The sequence below is a fragment of the Bos indicus x Bos taurus genome, chromosome 1, assembly GCF_003369695.1.
Source record: "Bos indicus x Bos taurus breed Angus x Brahman F1 hybrid chromosome 1, Bos_hybrid_MaternalHap_v2.0, whole genome shotgun sequence".
Classification (NCBI taxonomy): Eukaryota; Metazoa; Chordata; class Mammalia; order Artiodactyla; family Bovidae; genus Bos; species Bos indicus x Bos taurus.
In genome coordinates, this window is record NC_040076.1 from 69,159,015 (window position 1) to 69,178,154 (window position 19,140).

Sequence of the window (19,140 nt, forward strand, 5' to 3'; positions counted from 1 at the left end):
ACAGCAAACAAAGCAGGTGTTATCCTGAAGTAGGCTTTTCATCATTTAGGTCAATCCATCTGCCCATCCATCCATCATCAAGAGCATATTTCCTCACCCATAGCACTGAGCATACGAAATGGCTCAACCCCTGCTCTGCCATTAGAGTTCACGGTGTAGCTCCAGCGTTTAAATGATGCCCTCATGAAAACGAACCTGTTGTACTCTGAGGTGGTGTGTTTGTTATCACCAGAAAAACACAGTGAAAATGATATTGATTTTATTGCATTATTTTACTGACTAGAACGCCAGACTTAATAGTGGGTATAAGTATAAAAATAATCGAATTCTTACAAATAATATTTTGCTGCTACAGTACTGAATAATTAGTGAAGGTTGCAATTATAATACAACTTTAAATAACATTCTTATAATGGATTTAACACAATCAACCAGGGGCTAAGGTTTAAAGGTCTGCAAAGAGAAATTTGGGACAATGTGAAAACTCAAAAAGTTAATTTTCCAGCTACAGGTTTCATTTAACCAAAAATCCAACAACACAAACATTAACAAAACTCACAGCAACCCCTGATGAGAGGTCTTTTAAGAAACAGGCAAAATAATACAGAAACCTGGGTTAGTTTCCCAGGTAGACTGGTTCCATCCCATCCCTGTCTCGTCCCATCCTTCCTCCCCAAAAACTCTGCACCCGAAGTGCACTATTATGTATCCAAGAGAGAAAAAAAAAAAAAAAGGTAAAGCCAGAATCTAACATACAATTTCTTTTAAATGTGCTCTTTACAATGCCTAGAAGACAGAGCCAGTATAAGATACGTCTCTTTTTAGACCTCAATTGTCCCCTTGAGTTGCACAGGGTTTTCTGTGAGCACTTTAAATCAAATAGGATGGATTATAACACACTTGAAAAGATACTTTAGCACAACAAATTAACTGACATTTAATACCTTAATCTTTCTGGGGATTCAAGAAAAGAAAAAGAATACATACTCAACAGCCAACTCTACAAAACTGTATCTGTTTCCAAGAATGCACAGGAGAACCTCTGAATGACGCTTTGTCAAGAAGGAAGGAATGGAATGTCCCTTCTAATCCCCACAGTTTCACACAGAAAAGAATCTCTCTGATATTAAGGGTGGTGTTCAATAAGATACAAAATACTGAGATACTGAACTTTGCATTCTTCCTCTCTCTGAAGAAGTGCTCTAGTTTTGAAATCAGTGTATCTTAGAACCATGGGTCAAAACCCTAATTTGGGGTGTATTTCACTTCACTTTTTTTCCTTCAACTAAACTAAGCCAGGAACAGTTGGCCTGGACACCACTCTAGCTTCTGCCAGTAGCACTCACAGTTACAGCAACAGGATGCCCCGACAGTGGGCAAGATGGCTTAATGGGGGCTCCAAAAAGTCACATGTGAGGACTGACCCTGATGTGTCTACTCTGGGAACTTTTATATCTGAATGAACATCATCCTTCAAAGACATTTTCGTGGGCAGCCATCCCGTCTTATCTTTGCAAAGATGTTGCCCTCTCATTTGGGCCAACATTAAGAATGACCTCTTCAAGAACTTAAGTTACATCTTAGTTCTTGACCTCAAATGCTGATAACTCAGCTTGATTACATTCTCCACTCAGCAATTTTGGCTCTAAATGACTTAGCTGCTTCTGAAAACAAACTTTTGTCAAAGGAGGAAGATTTGTCAGCATCTAAGACATTCAACTGAATAGGTTCCAGACTCTGATAATATTCACAAAAACATGCTTCCAATATGTGGGAAACACAGCCTCACCACAGGAACAGGGCAAGGCAGCACTCAGAAGGATGACTAAGTCTGGCCACGTCTGTCAAAAACCCAGGTCATCACCATACACTTCCTTCATCCAAAGCCACGTACCAATATGCTCCTTGCTAATAAGCATGAGCCAGCCACTATTAACAATGACCACAAGCATCCAAGCAATACATGTAAGGACCTGAAAGGACTTTTCAACATTTTGTTTTTGCACTTTATGGCATTAGTTTAGCTACTGCTTACCAATATTAAACACAACTTTTAAGCCCACTCTCTCAAGCTCTCTTTGATACTGGATGGTGAGGCATCTGCCAGGGAGGTGAGGCAAGAGGTACAGTGGGAAGAGGGAGCCAGGCAGAGGGTATGGGTCCTGGCTCTCTAAGCCAAGGTATTGATCCCCTCTGAAGGTTCCCATGTCCGAGAAATGGGCCCTCTCATGCCCACCTCACAAGGGTGGGGTGAGACCAAGTACTCTGCACAGAGCCTGGCTCTGCTGGGAACACATGAGATGCTCACTGGGACTATTTAGGCTTTCTAAAATGTCTTTAGCAAGGCTGGGTCATGGGGCAAAAAATAAAAGACACCAGATTTCAGACCCTCTGGAGCTTCGGCAGACTCCACAGATGATGGTAGGCCCCAGTGAGCACTGCCCTGCTCTGAGAGTCACCACGCTCTGGCATGCTGCATGACACGGTGGTTCCATGCAGCCCCACACTTTCCTACTGAGGTCTGAGCGTCTTATGGGCAGCTTCCTCAAGTGGGGCCCCACACAGGACCATGGCATTTCTGTGAGCAGGAATCACTCCAGGTGCGTGGACTAACCTGAACCTGTGCCTGGGCTTCTGGTCACCAGGGGAGCATCCAGCCTGTCCCCTCAGTCCCGGGGCTGTTGCCCCACCAGCTGTTTCCCAGCTCAGGGAGGACCTTTCTGAAAGTATTTTAACCCCAAGCAGGAATGAAGCCGGCCTCTCCCTTCCTCACCCAGGTGGGCAGCCAGCACTGGCACCCTAAGCCCCCACCCCTGCAAGCCGCCTAGCAACTGCATATGTGATGTGACCTCAGCCTTGCAGGGTGCCTCCGTTTTTCACAGTCCAAGAAAAAACAACTCTCTCAATCCACTTCACATGCATAAAACCACTCCCAGGAAAGCCTCTTTGAAACTCACAGCACACTCTGTTCTGGACGTTGGGATTCTGCTCCACAACACTCTGGGGACAGAACGCTTCATTCGGTGAAGAGTATAGCTTCTGGCCCCGGGCACAGGAGATGACCTGCCAGCTGTGATGTCAGCTGCAGGTGGTGGGCTTGTATGCCTGGGGACGGCCCCCACTGCGGCCCCGGGTCCCGGGGGCCAGCAAGGCTCTGCAGCAGGAGCCCAGAAGCAGCAGCTCCTCGCGGCCCGGCTTGCTGGCTCAGGTGAGCTGAGGCTAGGAGCTCGAGCTCTCCAGTTAGATGAGAGCCCACGAGGCACAGAAAGGCATGTCTGGTTGCACGGAGAGAGGCAAGACCCAAGATCTCTAACAGGTGATGCTATGTTAAGTTCGCACCCACTGACAAAAAGCAGGGTTCTTTCCATGTGTCTCATGAGATGAATGCAATTTAAGCACTAAGTGATCACACCTGAAGAGTAACCTGGCCGCGGTGGGGCGACGGTGACTTGTGCAGACCTCGGGACTCAGGAATTTGCACTCAAAACCATTAGGACGGGGATTACACTAGGATTAGATTCATTCTGAAGAGATTAGAGAACCCTGAAGGAACAACCATGCCTGGGCTAGAACGGTCTCCAAAGGCTGCACCATTTCCAGAAGTGTGGGTGTCACTGCACTCCAAGCTTTAGGATGAGAACAGTTATTTTACTTCTGTGTTCACTTCATCCCGAACCAGGATGTTCAAAAGCAGATGACAAAGATCATGGGTCCACAGCAGCAGGTAAAGGCACAGCATTGGCTATGCCCTCCTGGCAGGACCCACGCCACAGCCTCATACAAATGTGTGGAGCCGCCTCCCCGCAGGCAGATGCTCCATTCCCTAAACAGCCAGCAATCTTTAGTTCTCAGATGCTAACTTGAATTACACCCCTGTTTCAGGAGGGAACTCCATAGTAGTAGAGAGAGTTACAAATTACTGTTTGAGAGAAAATAAGTTATTTCTTCAATGAATAAATAGCTTTGAGTGGTTGGCTGAACCAACCAACCAACTCTGAGTTTGTGGACGAGATCAGGGCTCCTAGCAAAGATGCCGCACTGGTGGGTAAGCAGACATGCGTGTAGTTCCAGCCCAGCTCCCCGTTCTTCCTTGGGAACCGCATACCTGGCTTCCCAAAGCACTGACGTCTCAGAAAATGGACACACCTGTTCAGCCCATTTCCTGAAGCACATTCAGCTGCTTTTCCATTAGTGGTGAAGTACCTACCAGCTTGGACCCAACCTGCATTCAGACTTCTGCTCCACACACAGCAGCCTTGGCCTCGAGGGTGGAGGTCTGAGCCCACACCCCGTGCAGTGCCCTCAGGGCCAGCACCTTCCCCCAGGGTCCTTGCCCAGTGCCCATAGGGCTCACCATGGGGCGGCTAGATGCCTCAAACTAGAATCAAATGAAACTTGTTTTGCTCTGATCCAGATATGAATGGTAACATGAGAAGTAACCGCAAAGGAATAATCCTAGATAAATGTGTCCCTTTGAATGAAGAAAACAAACTGGAGCTGTGTGCTTTGCCTCACAAGTTTCAGTTCCTCCCTTTGGGGTTGTTTGGAGAACGTTGCACAAGAAGACTTGGGAGCGTGTGAAAATGCTGCATGCATGTTCACCTGCAGCAATTCCAAACACTAGTGGCATGTCCTTCAGCATCTACTGTTCAGCATGTAGCTACTGGGCAGGAAGACAACGAAAGAGCATTTCACTGTAAATGAATCACTGAATAGAGTCCTATGGAAGTGTCTGAGGAGAAGAGGCCTTCTTTCTAGAGCAGTCTTGGAAAGAATCCGAAAGGAGGCCTCCCTCCCTCCTTCTGCATTTACTAAAGTGCAAACTGAGGAAAACCTGGGTTCCTGCACAGATGCCTAGTGATCAGCCCTAACTAACAGCCACTCCAGAGCTGTGGCCATGCTGTGGTCACGCGGGGACTTGAATGGATTGGCCCGTGTTCACATTCACAGTAGCAATGAAGGTGCCGGGTGAGCAGCCTGCAGTTCCACATCCAGGGGCTCCAGCTGTCCCCTCCACTGTGGTCACGTCCCCCCGTGCCCATCCCCTTTCTGCTGCCTGCTCAGGGATGGCTCCACTAGTCCTGGGAGCGGCCCCAGGGTGGTGCTCCCCTGGTGCAGTCAGAGCAATGGGCCCCTCTCTCTTCTGCATTTAGAAGTAGTCTCTTCTCCTGCTCTCATCACTGATGAAAGATGGGTTATACTGTCCGGGGAAAATGCAAGAGTGCCGTGATCCTGGCAATCCAGTGTAGGCCGGGTAGAGTCCATTTCGTTCAAGTTCAGGATTCCTTACACTTGAGGGCTGGTGGCCAAAGAGAAAAGAAGAAAAATCAATTTAATCTTAGGTTTAAATCTAATAGATAACAAAAAAAGAAACAACGAATGCTACATTTTGATGAATTTAAAATGGAGGCAGCTATACTTAGTATGAGAAACGCTGGGCTGGAAGAAGCACAAGCTGGAATCAAGATTGCCAGGAGAAATATCAATAACCTCAGATATACAGATGACACCACCCTTATGGCAGAAAGTGAAGAGGAACTAAAAAGCCTCTTGATGAAAGTGAAAGAGGAGAGTGAAAAAGTTGGCTTAAAACTGAATATTGAGAACACTAAGATCATGGCATCTGGTCCCATCACTTCATGGCAAATAGATGGGGAAACCGTGGAAACAGTGTCAGCCTTTGTTTTTTTGGGCTCCAAAATCACTGCAGATGGTGACTGCAGCCATGAAATTAAAAGACACTTACTCCTTGGAAGGAAAGTTATGACCAACCTAGATAGCATATTCAAAGGCAGGGACATTACTTTGCCAACAAAGGTCCGTCTAGTCAAGGCTATGGTTTTTCCTGTGGTCATGTATGGATGTGAGAGTTGGACTGTGAAGAAGGCTGAGCGCCAAAGAATTGATGCTTTTGAAGTGTGGTGTTGGAGAAGACTCTTGAGAGTCCCTTGGACTGCAAGGACATCCAACCAGTCCATCCTAAAGGAGATCAGTCCTGGGTGTTCTTTGGAAGGACTGATGCTGAAGCTGAAACTCCAATACCAAAGCCACCTCATGCGAAGAGTTGACTCATTGGAAAGACCCTGATCCTGGGGCAGGAGGAGAAGGGGACGACAGAGGATGAGATGGCTGGATGGCATCACTGACTCGAAGGACATGAGTTTGGGTGAACTCCGGGAGTTGGTGATGGACAGGGAGGCCTGGTGTGCTGCAATTCATGGGGTCACAAAGAGTCGGACACGACTGAGCAACTGGACTGAACTGAACTGAACTGATACTTTGCAGAGCAAGGTCTCATCTACAAGTCAGGACCTCCCAGATTGTCTCTTTATGGAACCTGGGACCCTTTGCCCATATTTTAAGGGCAGAGTTTTAGAAACATTATATAATCAAGAGCAGCCCAGTGACCCAGACCTGGGTTAATTATTCCCTTGATTATTATCAAAAGTAATGATTATCTGATTACTATTTTGACTTTCAAAAGGCGTTTCTCTCTGGAGCTCAAAGGCTTTACTTTTTTAAAGTAATTTTATTTATTTATTTATGGCTGTACTGAGGTCTTCATTGCTGTGCAGGCTTCTTATTACCGTAGCTTATCTTATTGAAGAGCACAGGCTCTGGGGCACTTGGGCTTCAGGAGTTGCAACTCCCAGGCTCTAGAGCACAACAGGCTGAACAGTTGCGGCCTGCAGGCTTAGCTGTTTCTCAGCTTGTGGGATGTTCCCTGGTCAGGCAGGGATTGAACCCAAGTCTCCTGCATTGGCAGGTGGATTCTTTACCACTGAGCCACCAGGGAAGCCCCAACACAATGGCTTTAGATCCTCTATGGCATTTAGTGGTACATTACCATCCCAGCTGAGACAGGGGCCTGGCCTTTGCAAGGTTGTCTGGCCACCCATCAGAGGGAGTTAGGACCCCAAAGAAGGAGGCGAGCTGATTCTTAGGTGTCTCTCTGATCAAATCCCAGCTTAATGGGTCATGACTACCTACCTAACGCAAAAGGAGCCCCTAAACTTAGACTCTGCCTCTACAGACTGCTCAGCCTACTGTCTGAAATGAAGACGGGGCTCATTTAAGTTCATGACTGCATCTCTGTAAGACAACTCTTCAGCTATTGGCCTGGGAACATGCAGCAAAAGTGGATCTTGTGACGCTGCAGGCCTGTCAGCTGCTCTGTCCTGGCGCTGCTCTGAAGAGCCTCTAGAGGAGGGTGTGAGGGTGCGGGTAACCCAGGAGCGATACAGGCTTAGTTTCAGCTGCAGTTACCAGAGGAAAAGAACTTGCCTGACAAGCCAAAGGGAAAGCAAAGCCCTTATGTAGAAATAGGGCTTCCCTGGTAGCTCAGATGGTAAAGAATTTGTCCACAATGCAGGAGACCCAGGGTTCAATCCCTGGGTCTGGAAGATCCCCTAGAGAAGGGAAATGGCGACCCACTCCGATATTCTTGCCTGGAGAATTCCACAGACAGAGGAGCCTGCCGGGACACAGTCCATGGGGTCGCAAAGAGTCGGACACAGCTGAGCAACTAACACTACGGGGAGATACCAACAGGAACATTTGAACCAGATCGATCTTCGTAACTACGGTTATCTTTCCCCTTGTTTCTTTTTGTTTTTCTTCTACGCCAGGTTCAAAATTTTCACAATCTGTTGAAACTATAGCTTCCTTAGCATGAATCGCCTCTCCCATCCAAAGTCTAAACCCACAGGTTAATCTCTATAGCAACCAGAGGGGCTGTGCTTTTAACAGGATTGCCTGAAGTGATTAAGTCCTCACAGGCAAGGTTTCATTGCTGTACCTCTAACGGCTTTGCGTCACCTGATGACTGTTTATTTTCCAGCTCAGGTATCCCTGCCTGTGTCTGCTTTACGGCTGATGCAGTGTAACACAAAAGAACTGAGCAGGCATGGGAATATGACATGGGTTATTCAATGTGGGACAAAAGAAGCAAGGGTTCAAGGTGGTCTCCCATCTTTCCAAATGACCCAGTCCAGGGCCAGACATAGCAAATTATTAAAAACCTATTGAATCTTCTAAACCTTTTGACAAGTGCTGGTTGAGGATGACATTGAATTATTCTCTTTACACTTTTTCCCAGTCCCTCAGTTTCAACTACCAAACCACATGACATAAAGCATGGCAGACAAGAGACAGAAATGAAAGGGTCAAAGACCAAATACCATTAAATTCTTTCTCTATCTTTTAACTTCCAGTTCTATAACTTAAAAGCAAGTTCAGTGACAAGACGTTTATTGCTAGAACCTCATAAAGTACATACTGTGCTCTTTAGAAGTACTCGTCATATCTCAATGTTGAAACTAATAAATACTATGCAAAGAGATAGTAAGTAAATTGAATATTAAATTGTATGAGACAAAGGTATAGGCCACCATTCTCTTTTACCCTTAAAAAGCTGGAGTGTTTTTACTACAACAAAACAGAATCCCTTGCAAGTTCCCTGGTAGCCTGCTGGTTAGGACTCAGCGCTTTCACTACCAAGGCTCACATTTAATCCCTGGTCAGGAAACTAAGATTCTGGAGGTTGGAAACTAAGATCCTGCAAGTTGTGCGCAGTGACCAAAAAACCAAACCAAAACAAACAGAAAAATCCCAAAACAAAAAAACAGAATCCCTTTAATTCTCCAAGGAAGTTGGAGCTAGGAGGTCACTTGGGCATGGGAATACACACCGAGTAATACACGTCTGTCATCTGGAGGAGGTTTTTGGTACTTCCATTCTCATGCATTTCAATAGCTTCTCGGCCCCATTCTTGTGAGCGAGGGTTCTTGGGGTACTCAGCATATGGGGACATCTGGAAATCCCCACTTTTGAAGATAAGTTTGCTTATGTCATTTTTATTCTTTCTGCATGGTAAAAAAAAAGAATTGAAAGTTCTGTGAGGAAATGATATTTGTGAAAATACCATCTAGCTTTTCAACAAGGAAAAACAAACCTAAAGATACCACTGTATTTTTTTTGTAATTGCCCACTGAGAAATGTTGTTATTGTTCTTATTTTTAGTATTTACCTATAAAAATGCAACTAGATGTAAATATATTATATGCAAAAAGCTTCCAACCAAAATGGTCAGGTTACTGGGGGAAGAGAGGACAAAGACAGCTGCAGTGGAGCAGATTTAGACTCTACTGGGGGACAGAGATCACTGTACTGTGGGGGCGGGCAGGGAAACAAGAGTCATAAATTCACAAGGTGTTGGAGCTAGAAGGGCTTGATGGTTCTTTAGTCCAGGGGTTCCCAACCTGCTCCAGGAGCTCTGGGGATGGGGCTTTGTGAAGGATATGACTTCTCTTGGGGTAACAGTTTGCCTCTAGCAAAGCTGGGACTAGAATTCAGGCCTCCCAACTCCTTGGCCAGTGATCTTCCACTTCATGAAGCTGTTAGGGGGGACCATGACAGAAACCGCCACCTGGCCAGGCAAAATAGTAGCCATTTGCGTGAGCTACCTTACAACAGGAGGTCCTGGTAAGGAACTCAGAAGTAATGAGCTACCCAACCGGAAGAACTTGGGAAAGGTCAAAAGGAGAGAGGAGACCCCAGTCCATATGTCCTACCGACCTCCCAGAATCCTCCTTGCTGGAGTCCATCTTGGTTGAGTAATGCGTGCACCACCAGGAAGGACTCTAAGTCAGAATGACTGGCCAGAGACAGCCCGGAAACTAACCCATCACCATGAAATCGGAGACTGCGAGCCACGTGGCAGAGCAGTTCTCCTGGGTTCCCTTACCCTGCCCTTCTCTGCCCGGACACCCCTTCCCAAATAAGTCTCTTGCTTTATCAGCATGTGTGTCTCCTCAGACAGTTCATTTCTACATGTTAGCAAGAGCCCACTCTCAAGCCCTGGAAGGGGTCTCCCTTCCTACAATAGAGCTACTTCACAAACCATGAAAATAGTATGTTTTGTTGGCAGAAATGCCCACCTATATATATACCCATATAAATCCTCATGTCAGCAGGGCAGGGAAACCCTAGCACAAGTTCCTTACCATTGAGAGTCCTCTGACTGCAAACTGTTGGAGAATATATTATTCACCTTCTGTAACAGGCCTCAGATCAGACAGTAAGATAACCTGGAGTTTTCCCTCCACCTCACTTTGCTGTAAATGAACTTTCTAGGGAAGACACCACATCATTCAGAATCTTAAAATGTCCAGCCATGGGCCTTAGGTCCTGTCTCTCTTTACAAGCTGAGAACAGATGTGCCTTTGTGCTGCTCCCTGAGGGGTGGAGCATCCGGTCTCAAACAATGCCTCAATGATTCACAACGACCTTCTCCCAGGGACCAACAGTCACAAACTTTCCCCAGATGGCTGTATTACCTGACAGGGTGCTTAGTAGACAGGTGGCTTCTGTGCCCTGCAGAACTCAAGGTCTGTCTCTCTAGCTCCTAGTCTCACACCCAGAACTTTATTTCTACTCGTGCGGTTTCTCTTGGATGCTTTGATGGCAACTTTGTAAACGACAGGTCAAGACTGAACCCTGAAGCCTGCGTCCCTGGGTGGGAGCAGCTGGCCCTCTGCAGCCTTCCTGGAGATAGAGATTATTTTAAAATGCCCTTTGGGTCAATGGTCAAAAAGATAATTTGCTACTTTTGTAGGTCCCCTCCATCAGACATGTCAGGGTAATTCCTGCCATTTATTACCATCTAAACCAAAGATCTGAGTTTTCCTTTAAATGAATAACCACAGAGAAGGGAACTGACCCCTTTTTCTTCCTTTTCCATTCAAAACCCAGTCCTATTGCTATCCAGGAAGCCTAGAGCCAAGCTTACTACTGTCTGCTTATCTACATGCCTGCCACTTCTCCATTGCTAAATATTCAGGCAACCCCTTTCATCTTTGTTCGCTTCTTAATTTTCCCATTTAAAGTGTAAAAGTCAATGGCTGTTGGTATCCTCAGGGTTACGCAGCCATCGGTCGTGCAATTTTAGAACAATTTCATCACCCCAGAAATATACCCCACACTCTTAAGCCATTCTTCCCCAATTCTTCCCCTGTCCATCCAGCCCTAGGCAACTGCCAGTCTACTTTGCCTCTCTTGGATTTGCCTATTCTGGACATTCAAATAAATGGAATCATACAGGTATGGTCTTTTGTGACTGGCTTAATTCACACAGCACACTATTCTCAAGGTTTATCCATGTTATAGTGTGATTCAGTATCTCATTCCTTTTTATGGCAAACAACACTCCAACGTATGGATATATCACGTTTTGTTTATCTATCCATCAGCTGATAGATACTGGGTTACTTTCACCTTTTGGCTATCATGAACAACTCCGCTATGAAAACTTATGCATGCGTTTCTGTGTGAATACCTGTTTTTATTTCTTTTGATACACGAGTGGACATGCTGGGTGGAACGACAACTTTGCTTGACGTTCTGCGACTTTTTCAAAGTGGCTACACCACTGTACATTTTCACCAGCAGTGTATGAGTGTTCTACTTTCCCCACGTTCTCACCAACACTTGTTATTTTCTAGTTTCTGTTTGTTTTAGTAACCATCGTAGTGTTTGTGAAGTGGTATCTGATGCTGTCGGTTTTGACTGCATTTCCCTGCTAAAGACATTGAGCATGCTTCCGTAGGTTTATTGGGTATTTGCATATCTTCTTTACAGAAATGACAATTCAAGTTCTCTGCCCATTTTTAACTTGGTTGCCTTTGATAGGGACAGAGTAAAGGAACAAAATAGGTGATTAAACAGTTAATCCCACTAAGGGATCATGAGTAAAGAAAAAAGTATGGGAGACCCTCTATAAGTTAATGATCACTCCAGAAAGCAGGTTTGCTTAACCACAAACCCAAGCTGCCTTGCTTTGAAACAAAACCATGCCACACAAGCACAAGGCATGCCCCAAACAATAAAACAATGGTAAAACAAGACCCACATCCTGCCCAGTAAGGTCAGTAAGTTAATGATTCCCAAGACGTGTTCCCTTGTGCACACTAAAAACAAAAATACAGGGAAAAGAAAACATTATGCTCAAACCTGAGATGGTTTACTATTTTTAACAGAGGTTACCACCCTTCTGCTAACTTAAACAGTGCCATGATAGTCCTGGCTTGATCAAGCAGGAATAAGAAAACTCCCCGTGTGACACGGAGAAGGAGCCGATGACGGAAGCTTGACATCTGCTCAACAATGGCCATCTCCCCTGCCCCATTCTTCTTTTGGTTATAAAACTATGGCCCACTAAGTTCTTAGTGCAGCACCCTCCTGCCCACCTGCTTGTAAACCTCAAAAGCATCCTGTTCTCATAAATCACTTTTCATCCATCACTTTGCTGAATTTTTTCTGCACCAAGACAGAAGAACCTACACTCTACTAAGTCCCAAAACGTGTTCTGTGGTTTCACCTTTTTATTACCATTGTAAGGATTCCTTATTTTTCTAGATACAAGTCTTTTATTAGGCATATGATTTGCAAATACTTTCTCCTCTTCTGTATGTTGTCTTTTTTCACTTTCTTAATAGTGTTCTTTGAAGTGAAGAAGTTTTAATTTTGATGAAGTCCAATCCCTTTTCTTCTGTTGCTTGTGCTTTTGAATATTCTTTTTTTTTTTTTTAAGTGAAAATCCCATTTGCTGTCCTTTTCTTTCCCCAGTGGCACTATCTATCATGAGTTTCCCTTTTTTTAACGGTTCAGTCACACAATAGGATTTAATACTATAAACCACCCCACACATTCTTTTAAAAGGGTAAAAAATTGACCCTGGCTTAGCACAGGCAAAGAGGATTAGACTGTGGACTCTTGGCACTCACCTGCAACAGGTAACAATCAGTGCGATGCCCAGGATGAGTAGAAGCCCACCTCCTGCAGCCGCGATCACCACAGTGATAAGCTGATAGGCTAAACAGGTTTAAAAAGGAGAAAAGTGGATTGGGAGCAGACAAAGAATGAACAAAGGAATGCCCCCAAATGGTCCAGTTCCCCACCCCACGGCTACCCCATGCCTCAGCTGGTGACCACTTTTCATTTTCTGGGCCCCCAGCAAAAGCTACTTGGGCCAGTTCTGCAATTTCTCCATCGAAGAGGGAGCAGAATGAGCCAACCCAAAATATGTCTCTTTGGTATATTTGTTATTTTGAGCTGATATTTTTGAGAAACTGCAGCACCAGAGAAGGTCTAAAACTGAGTATTATTAATAGTTACCCTTTTGTAAGGGAAATGTACATTAGAAAGAGACTTGTACCAGGAAGAAAGCTAGTATCAGAGAGAACTTTTTCACCTGAGAGACTTATCTGCTTGACAACCTTTGTTTCCCAAACATTTCCTCTTCTTACTTTCCTATAAACTGCACTTTCCCCTTTGAAACCCTAGACACCTGGCCTTTTCTTCAGCTCAGGAGGGTATGTGAGCCTCAATCATCTGACTACCTTTTGAGTTTCACATCTTTGTGGGATCCCCATGTGTATTCACAGAATTAAAATAGTTTTTTCTCCTGTTACTCTGGCTTTTAATGGGGGTAGGGATGTCTCAGCCAAGAATCTGGAAGGGTAGAGGGAAAATGACTTTTCCTCCCCTAAACTATTTTGAGACGAGTTCCCCATTCTTAGCCCCTCCTAGAACAGGGGCTCCCAGATTCTACCTGCAGACCAGCCTGATGACATTATTACCAATCCACAATCAGATGAGAAAAATTAGAGATGCATGCATGTATTTTTCAAAACCTAAACTTGTTTGGGTTTTTTTCTTAGTTTTAATACTTCCTAAAGTTTGGTCCTTCTTACTTTTTTCCCTCACTTAATTTAGATGCATTTTTTAATGTGTAAATTATGCCTCCAGTAAAGCTGGTTTCTAAAAAGTAATTGGGGGAAAAAGATAATATTTCCTTGGTTACTTCCCATTCTTTGGAGTTTTCTGAAGTTTTTAAATTGATGGTGATATAAAAAATTTTAAATACGGTTTTAGGTTCTTACTTGGTAAAATAAAAAGAAGACAACCACAATTTTTGATTCCACAATTTTATAAGCATCACTGCATAACCCTGGATAGGAACTAAATAGTCTCAACATATACATATGCATACACACACACACACTGAATTTAATTATCAGAAATTAGTAGTCACATAAACAAGCACTTATCATGTATAATAAACAATATAAATTTTAATTAATTGATTTCATACCTGTGTATTTATGTGAAAATAATATTTTCAATATAATCTATTAAATATTCAGGTTGTTTTTTGCTGTGGAAATATGATTATAATTGTGCTTTCAGGCTGTAAGGTCCAGTATGAAAAAAAAAGAGCCAATAACCAGATTTTCTATAGTAAATTAGGATGGAACCATGCTCTTAGGTATTTAGGTAATACCTAAAGTCAAAGGATAATGCATAGAGGTGACAATGGGCAGATTGTGAGAGAGGAGCAAATACAAGAGCAACACAAATACCCCAACCACTCACCTGTCTTTTCCTGAAATAACGAGCACAGAAACCTGATTACTATGAAAAATCATCAGTATTAAGATACCCATGAAACAAAGTCAAACTAAGAAATGAGTTATTTCTCTCCCTCACCTCCTGACACATGTAGTCAAGCTTCATTTTTTAAAAGTGAGGACAAAAGACAAACCTCACGCATGTGTCGATTTCTCTTTATCTCCACCAACACAACCCTAGGCCCCCACTGACCCTTGACCAGACAAAGGTAAACACCTCCCAACTCATGTTTCTGTGCCCAGTGTTGCCCACTCAATTAAAAAACCAAACCTAACCACGGCATTTCCCTGCTTCAAAACACCTAGAGTGGCGCCCTTTGTTCCCAAGCAGAGACCCAAGGCTAGTTCCTGCTCTGCTTATCCCTCCACACCAAGTTCATGTTTTCTCACTTCCGGCAAAACAAGCATGCATTTGTCTTGGAAGTGACCCTTGCAGGTGGCTGCGATTGTGGCAGGTTCCCCTCTGAAACAAGCACCCTAAAAGCCCCCTTTGTGTCTGAAAACAGACAAAGACAGTGGAGACCAGTGCTTCCCAAACCATCCATGGTCAAGGGCCAGTTTTTTTGGCTCATGCTTTTGGATATTATTTTTAAATAGAGTCTCATTTGTTCCTTTGTCTTTTCCCCTGGGCACCGGCTATCATGAATTTCTTTCTCTCCTTTTTTTTTTTTTTTAAAGAGTCTGCTGCTGCTGCTGCTGCTGCTAAGTCGCTTCAGTCGTGTCCGACTCTGTGCGACCCCATAGACGGCAGCCCACCAGGCTCCCCCATCCCTGGGATTCTCCAGGCAAGAACACTGGAGTGGGTTGCCATTTCCTCCTCCAATGCATGAAAGTGAAAAGTGAAAGTGAAGTCGCTCAGTCCTGTCTGACTCTTGGCGACCCCATGGACTGCAGCCTACCAGGCTCCTCCATCCATGGGATTTTCCAGGCAAGAGTACTGGAGTGGGGTGCCATTGCCTTCTCCTGCAGACCAACACTAAAACACAACGAGGCTCTTCACTTTACAAAGGATCCCATGCTTGGGTGTCACGGCCGCGCTCATGTAAAGGATTCTAAGTGCTTACTTTCTGTTTCTGTACCGTCTTGTTACCGTTCACAGCCCCCCACACTTTGAGGGGCGCTGTGTTATGAGGTGGTTTTATATGACTTCAGGTCCCCTTGATTGTGACAAAAATGAAGTTGCTTTTAAGAACGAAGCTATTGGGGAGCTCCCTGGAGGTCCAGTGGTTAGCACTCTGTGCTCTGACTGCCAGGGCCCAAGTTCAATCTCTGGTTGGGGAACTAAGACCCTGCAAGGCATGCGGCATGCCAAAACAAAACAACAAAAGAATGAAGTTACTGTTTCGCTATAAAAGTGAGAACATGCTTCAGGATGTCATCACCCACATCTATGGCTGCCCACAGCACTTAATGGCACAGCTGGGAGCTTATCAATAGGAACCTATGAAGGAGCACCACGAGTCGGGGAACATAGATTCTACACACTCAAGAGTTTGTGAGGACTCTCTAAGAGCATCCAGTCTGGAGGAGGCTATCCTTTGCTGATCTAAACAGCTTTCTGAAGACCCTGGGACACCAGTTCCTCCCACCTCCCAAGGTAAAGGAGACTCTTCTACCAGCAATGCTGGAAGTCGTGCAGCAGTTTAGTCCCATGAAGATCATCTTGCTTGTCAACACAAGTGTCTTGGTTCCCTAGAAATCTGCTCTGGAAACAAGAACTCTGGCTTTTGTGCTGACAACTGGAGATAGCTGAACCGTCTCTCCTGAGAACCAACTTGTTGAAAGGAAACCGCAGTTAAGTTTAGACTTTATTCCTTTCATCTCCCCTTTCCTGGAACAACAGTGTAATTAATAAATATGTCATTAGTTTGGACTGTTATTTCCTTATTGACTAAGAAACATTATCCTGTATGCTATAGGCCAGTGCATCTCAAACCCTTCCTGTCCATCTGAATCACCCAGAGGATATGTTAAATCTCAGATGCCTGGTCCCCACCCCAAGAGATTGGATTCAGCAGGTCTGGGCAAGGTCCAAGAAGTTGTATCTCTGGTAAGCTTCTTGGGGATGGAGATGCCATCAACCTGCAGGCCAGACCTTGGGTGGCACTGGCTTAAATTATGCAGGAGAGGAAAGAACACAGGACTGAAAGCCAGAAGACCTCTGTGCGTGTGAGCTCAGGGAAAGCATCTGGGAGGGAACTCACAAAAATGTTCAGACATCAGTGCCACCTCGAGTACTGATGGACTGGTACTTTCTTCATGTTTTTCTGCTTCCCAAACTTTCTTCATGTCTTTATATATAGACACACACAACCTTCTCTAAATCTAGAAATTGTATGTGTATATGTGTACATATATAATATACTTTATACACATACATTTTTTAAGAAGTCATTTGATGGTCTCTGGCAGCTATTTCACTGGAAGCTTGTAACAAGCTTGTAGACAATGTAGTCACAGATCTTTTTTCTCACGTTGCTGTTGTTCGGTCGCTAAGCGACGTCCAATTCTTTGTGACCCCATGGACTGCAGCACGCCAGGCTTCCCTGTCCTCCATCCACTATCTCCCGGAGCTTACTCAAACTCATGTCTATTGAGTTGGTGATGCTATCTAGCCATCTCATCCTTTGCTGCCCTCTTCTCTTTTTGCCTTTAATTCTTCCCAGCATCAGGGTCTTTTCTAATGAGTTGGCTCTTCACATCAGGTGGCCAAAGTATTGGAGCTTCAGCATCAGTCCTTCCAATTAATATTTAGGGTTGGTTTCCTTTAGGGTTGACTAGTTTGATCTCCTTGCTGTCCAAGGAACTCTCAAGAATCTTCTCTAGTACTTTTTTCTCATACCTGCAGTCAAGTCAGCTCATGAACTACAACTGATCTTTCACATTTAAGGACTGATTTACATTCACGATGAGGTCACACAACGATTACAGTGCCTGGGATTTATACCAACGCCTACTATAATGTTCACTAGTCCTGTAGGTTCCCTGAATGTTCAGGTGAGAGTGAAGGCCATGGGTATTGTCTTAGGGTGGTCTGTTCTATCCTTCCTCCTTTGAAGAGATCCTGCAGAATGATGATCCTGGAATTCTTTGTTTTCCTTTGTCTTCCACATTCCTTGACATTTCTTTATTCTTCTTATGGTTTGATCATAGGTTGCTGTTTTTGTCATTGCTGTTGCCATTTTTCATTAAACCAACTCACTCTGGGCCTTAGTCTTTCCTATAAGCCATATTTGTCCTTGCTTATATGGTTATTTGGAATCTATAGGACTGCCTGCTTAGCCAACCCCCTACTGGGAACTATCTACTCCCTTCCACATGCAGGGTTCAGTGGGGCGGTCATGCTTGTACTTTAACACCATCCCAAGCCACAAAAGTTTCGTCTGGGAGTAAACGCAAGATCCCAACTGGATCAATTAGTTCCTCCCAGGAATCTCATTTTGGAAGACAGAACCTTTTATTTAAAAATGACCAAGGTACTGACACACACTTGAAGCTGTCTGCTGAGCCTGTTTTCCATTGTGAGGCAGCAAGTTTGTGCACAGACCCACAGTAAGAGCCAAGACAGAGATGAAGATGGCTCCATGTTAACATGTGCTCTGAAAAGAAGGTGCCAACCTCCTCTGCTGAGACTCCCCACAACTCCCTGATTCTTGCCACTCCTGAAGTTGGAATTTCATGATTTCCAATAATCCGTCTTCATTGTTCAAGCTAGCTACATTTATTTACCCCAGAAGAATCTTAGTCAATTATGATACTAATTTATAAGAAATAATTTTTATCTGTTCCCCATCCTTGTCCCAGGCATAGCTCCTAAAACTCTAGGAATTTCCTAAGCTTGCAGAGCAATGGTGTCTTTTCTTACATTAGTGACATCTGGATAGCCCTTAGGTAACTCTTGGATGGATGTTTGCTGCCAGGGAAACCAATTTGTGATTAGCCCATTAGAACTTTCGATCCTACCCCCAACCTCCTGGGAAGGAAGAGGGGCTAGAGACTGAATTCAGTCACTAATGGCCAGTGATTTAATCAACTGTGCCTGTGTAATGAAGCCTCCCATAAAACCCCAAAAGGACAGGATTCAGAGAACTCCAGGTTGGTGAAGGTTGGGAAATGAGGGGAGGATGGGAGGGCCAGGAGACGGCATGACATTCCCGGCCCTTCCCCTAACTTGGCCCTGTGCATCTCTTCCATCCAGCTGTTCAGGAATTCTCTCCTTTTATAATAAGCTGAAAAGAAAAGTGAAAGTCGCTCAGTCACGTCTGACTCTTTGCGACCCCATGGACTGTCCATGGAATTCTCCAGTATTTGCCAGAATACTGGAGTGGGTAGCCTTTCCTTTTTCCAGGGGAATCTTTCCAACCCAGGGATCGAACCCAGGTCTCCTACATTGCAGGCAGATTTTTTTTTACCAGCTGAGACACAAGGGAAGCCCAAGAATACTCGAGTGGGGAGCCTATCGCTTCTCCAGCAGATCTTCCCAACCCAGGAATCGAACCGGGGTCTCCTGCATTGCAGGTGGCTTCTGTACCAACTGAGCTGTCAGGGAAGCCAACAGCTCAGAACTCAAACCAGTGGAAATGCTACGTGTGGCAGGAGTCACTCGTAACACACTGCTCAGGAGGAGGAAGAGATCATTAGTTATCCAGCAGTAAGCTTGAAGTCTCGTGCG

General features: G+C 44.7%; 1 protein-coding gene across 1 annotated transcript in view; it reads right to left on the reverse strand.

The window, feature by feature from the left end:
• Window positions 1-242: 242 nt before the first annotated feature.
• HEG1 (heart development protein with EGF like domains 1) overlaps window positions 243-19,140 on the reverse strand; it is an 83,531-nt gene continuing 64,633 nt past the window's right edge. Inside the window, exons 16-18 of the mRNA XM_027536483.1 lie at window positions 12,783-12,870; window positions 8,690-8,864; window positions 243-5,299 (exon numbers count right to left, since the gene is read on the reverse strand). Coding sequence (XP_027392284.1) covers window positions 5,150-5,299; window positions 8,690-8,864; window positions 12,783-12,870 — 413 coding nt within the window. The 3' untranslated portion in view covers window positions 243-5,149. The remainder of the gene's footprint in view (window positions 5,300-8,689; window positions 8,865-12,782; window positions 12,871-19,140) is intronic.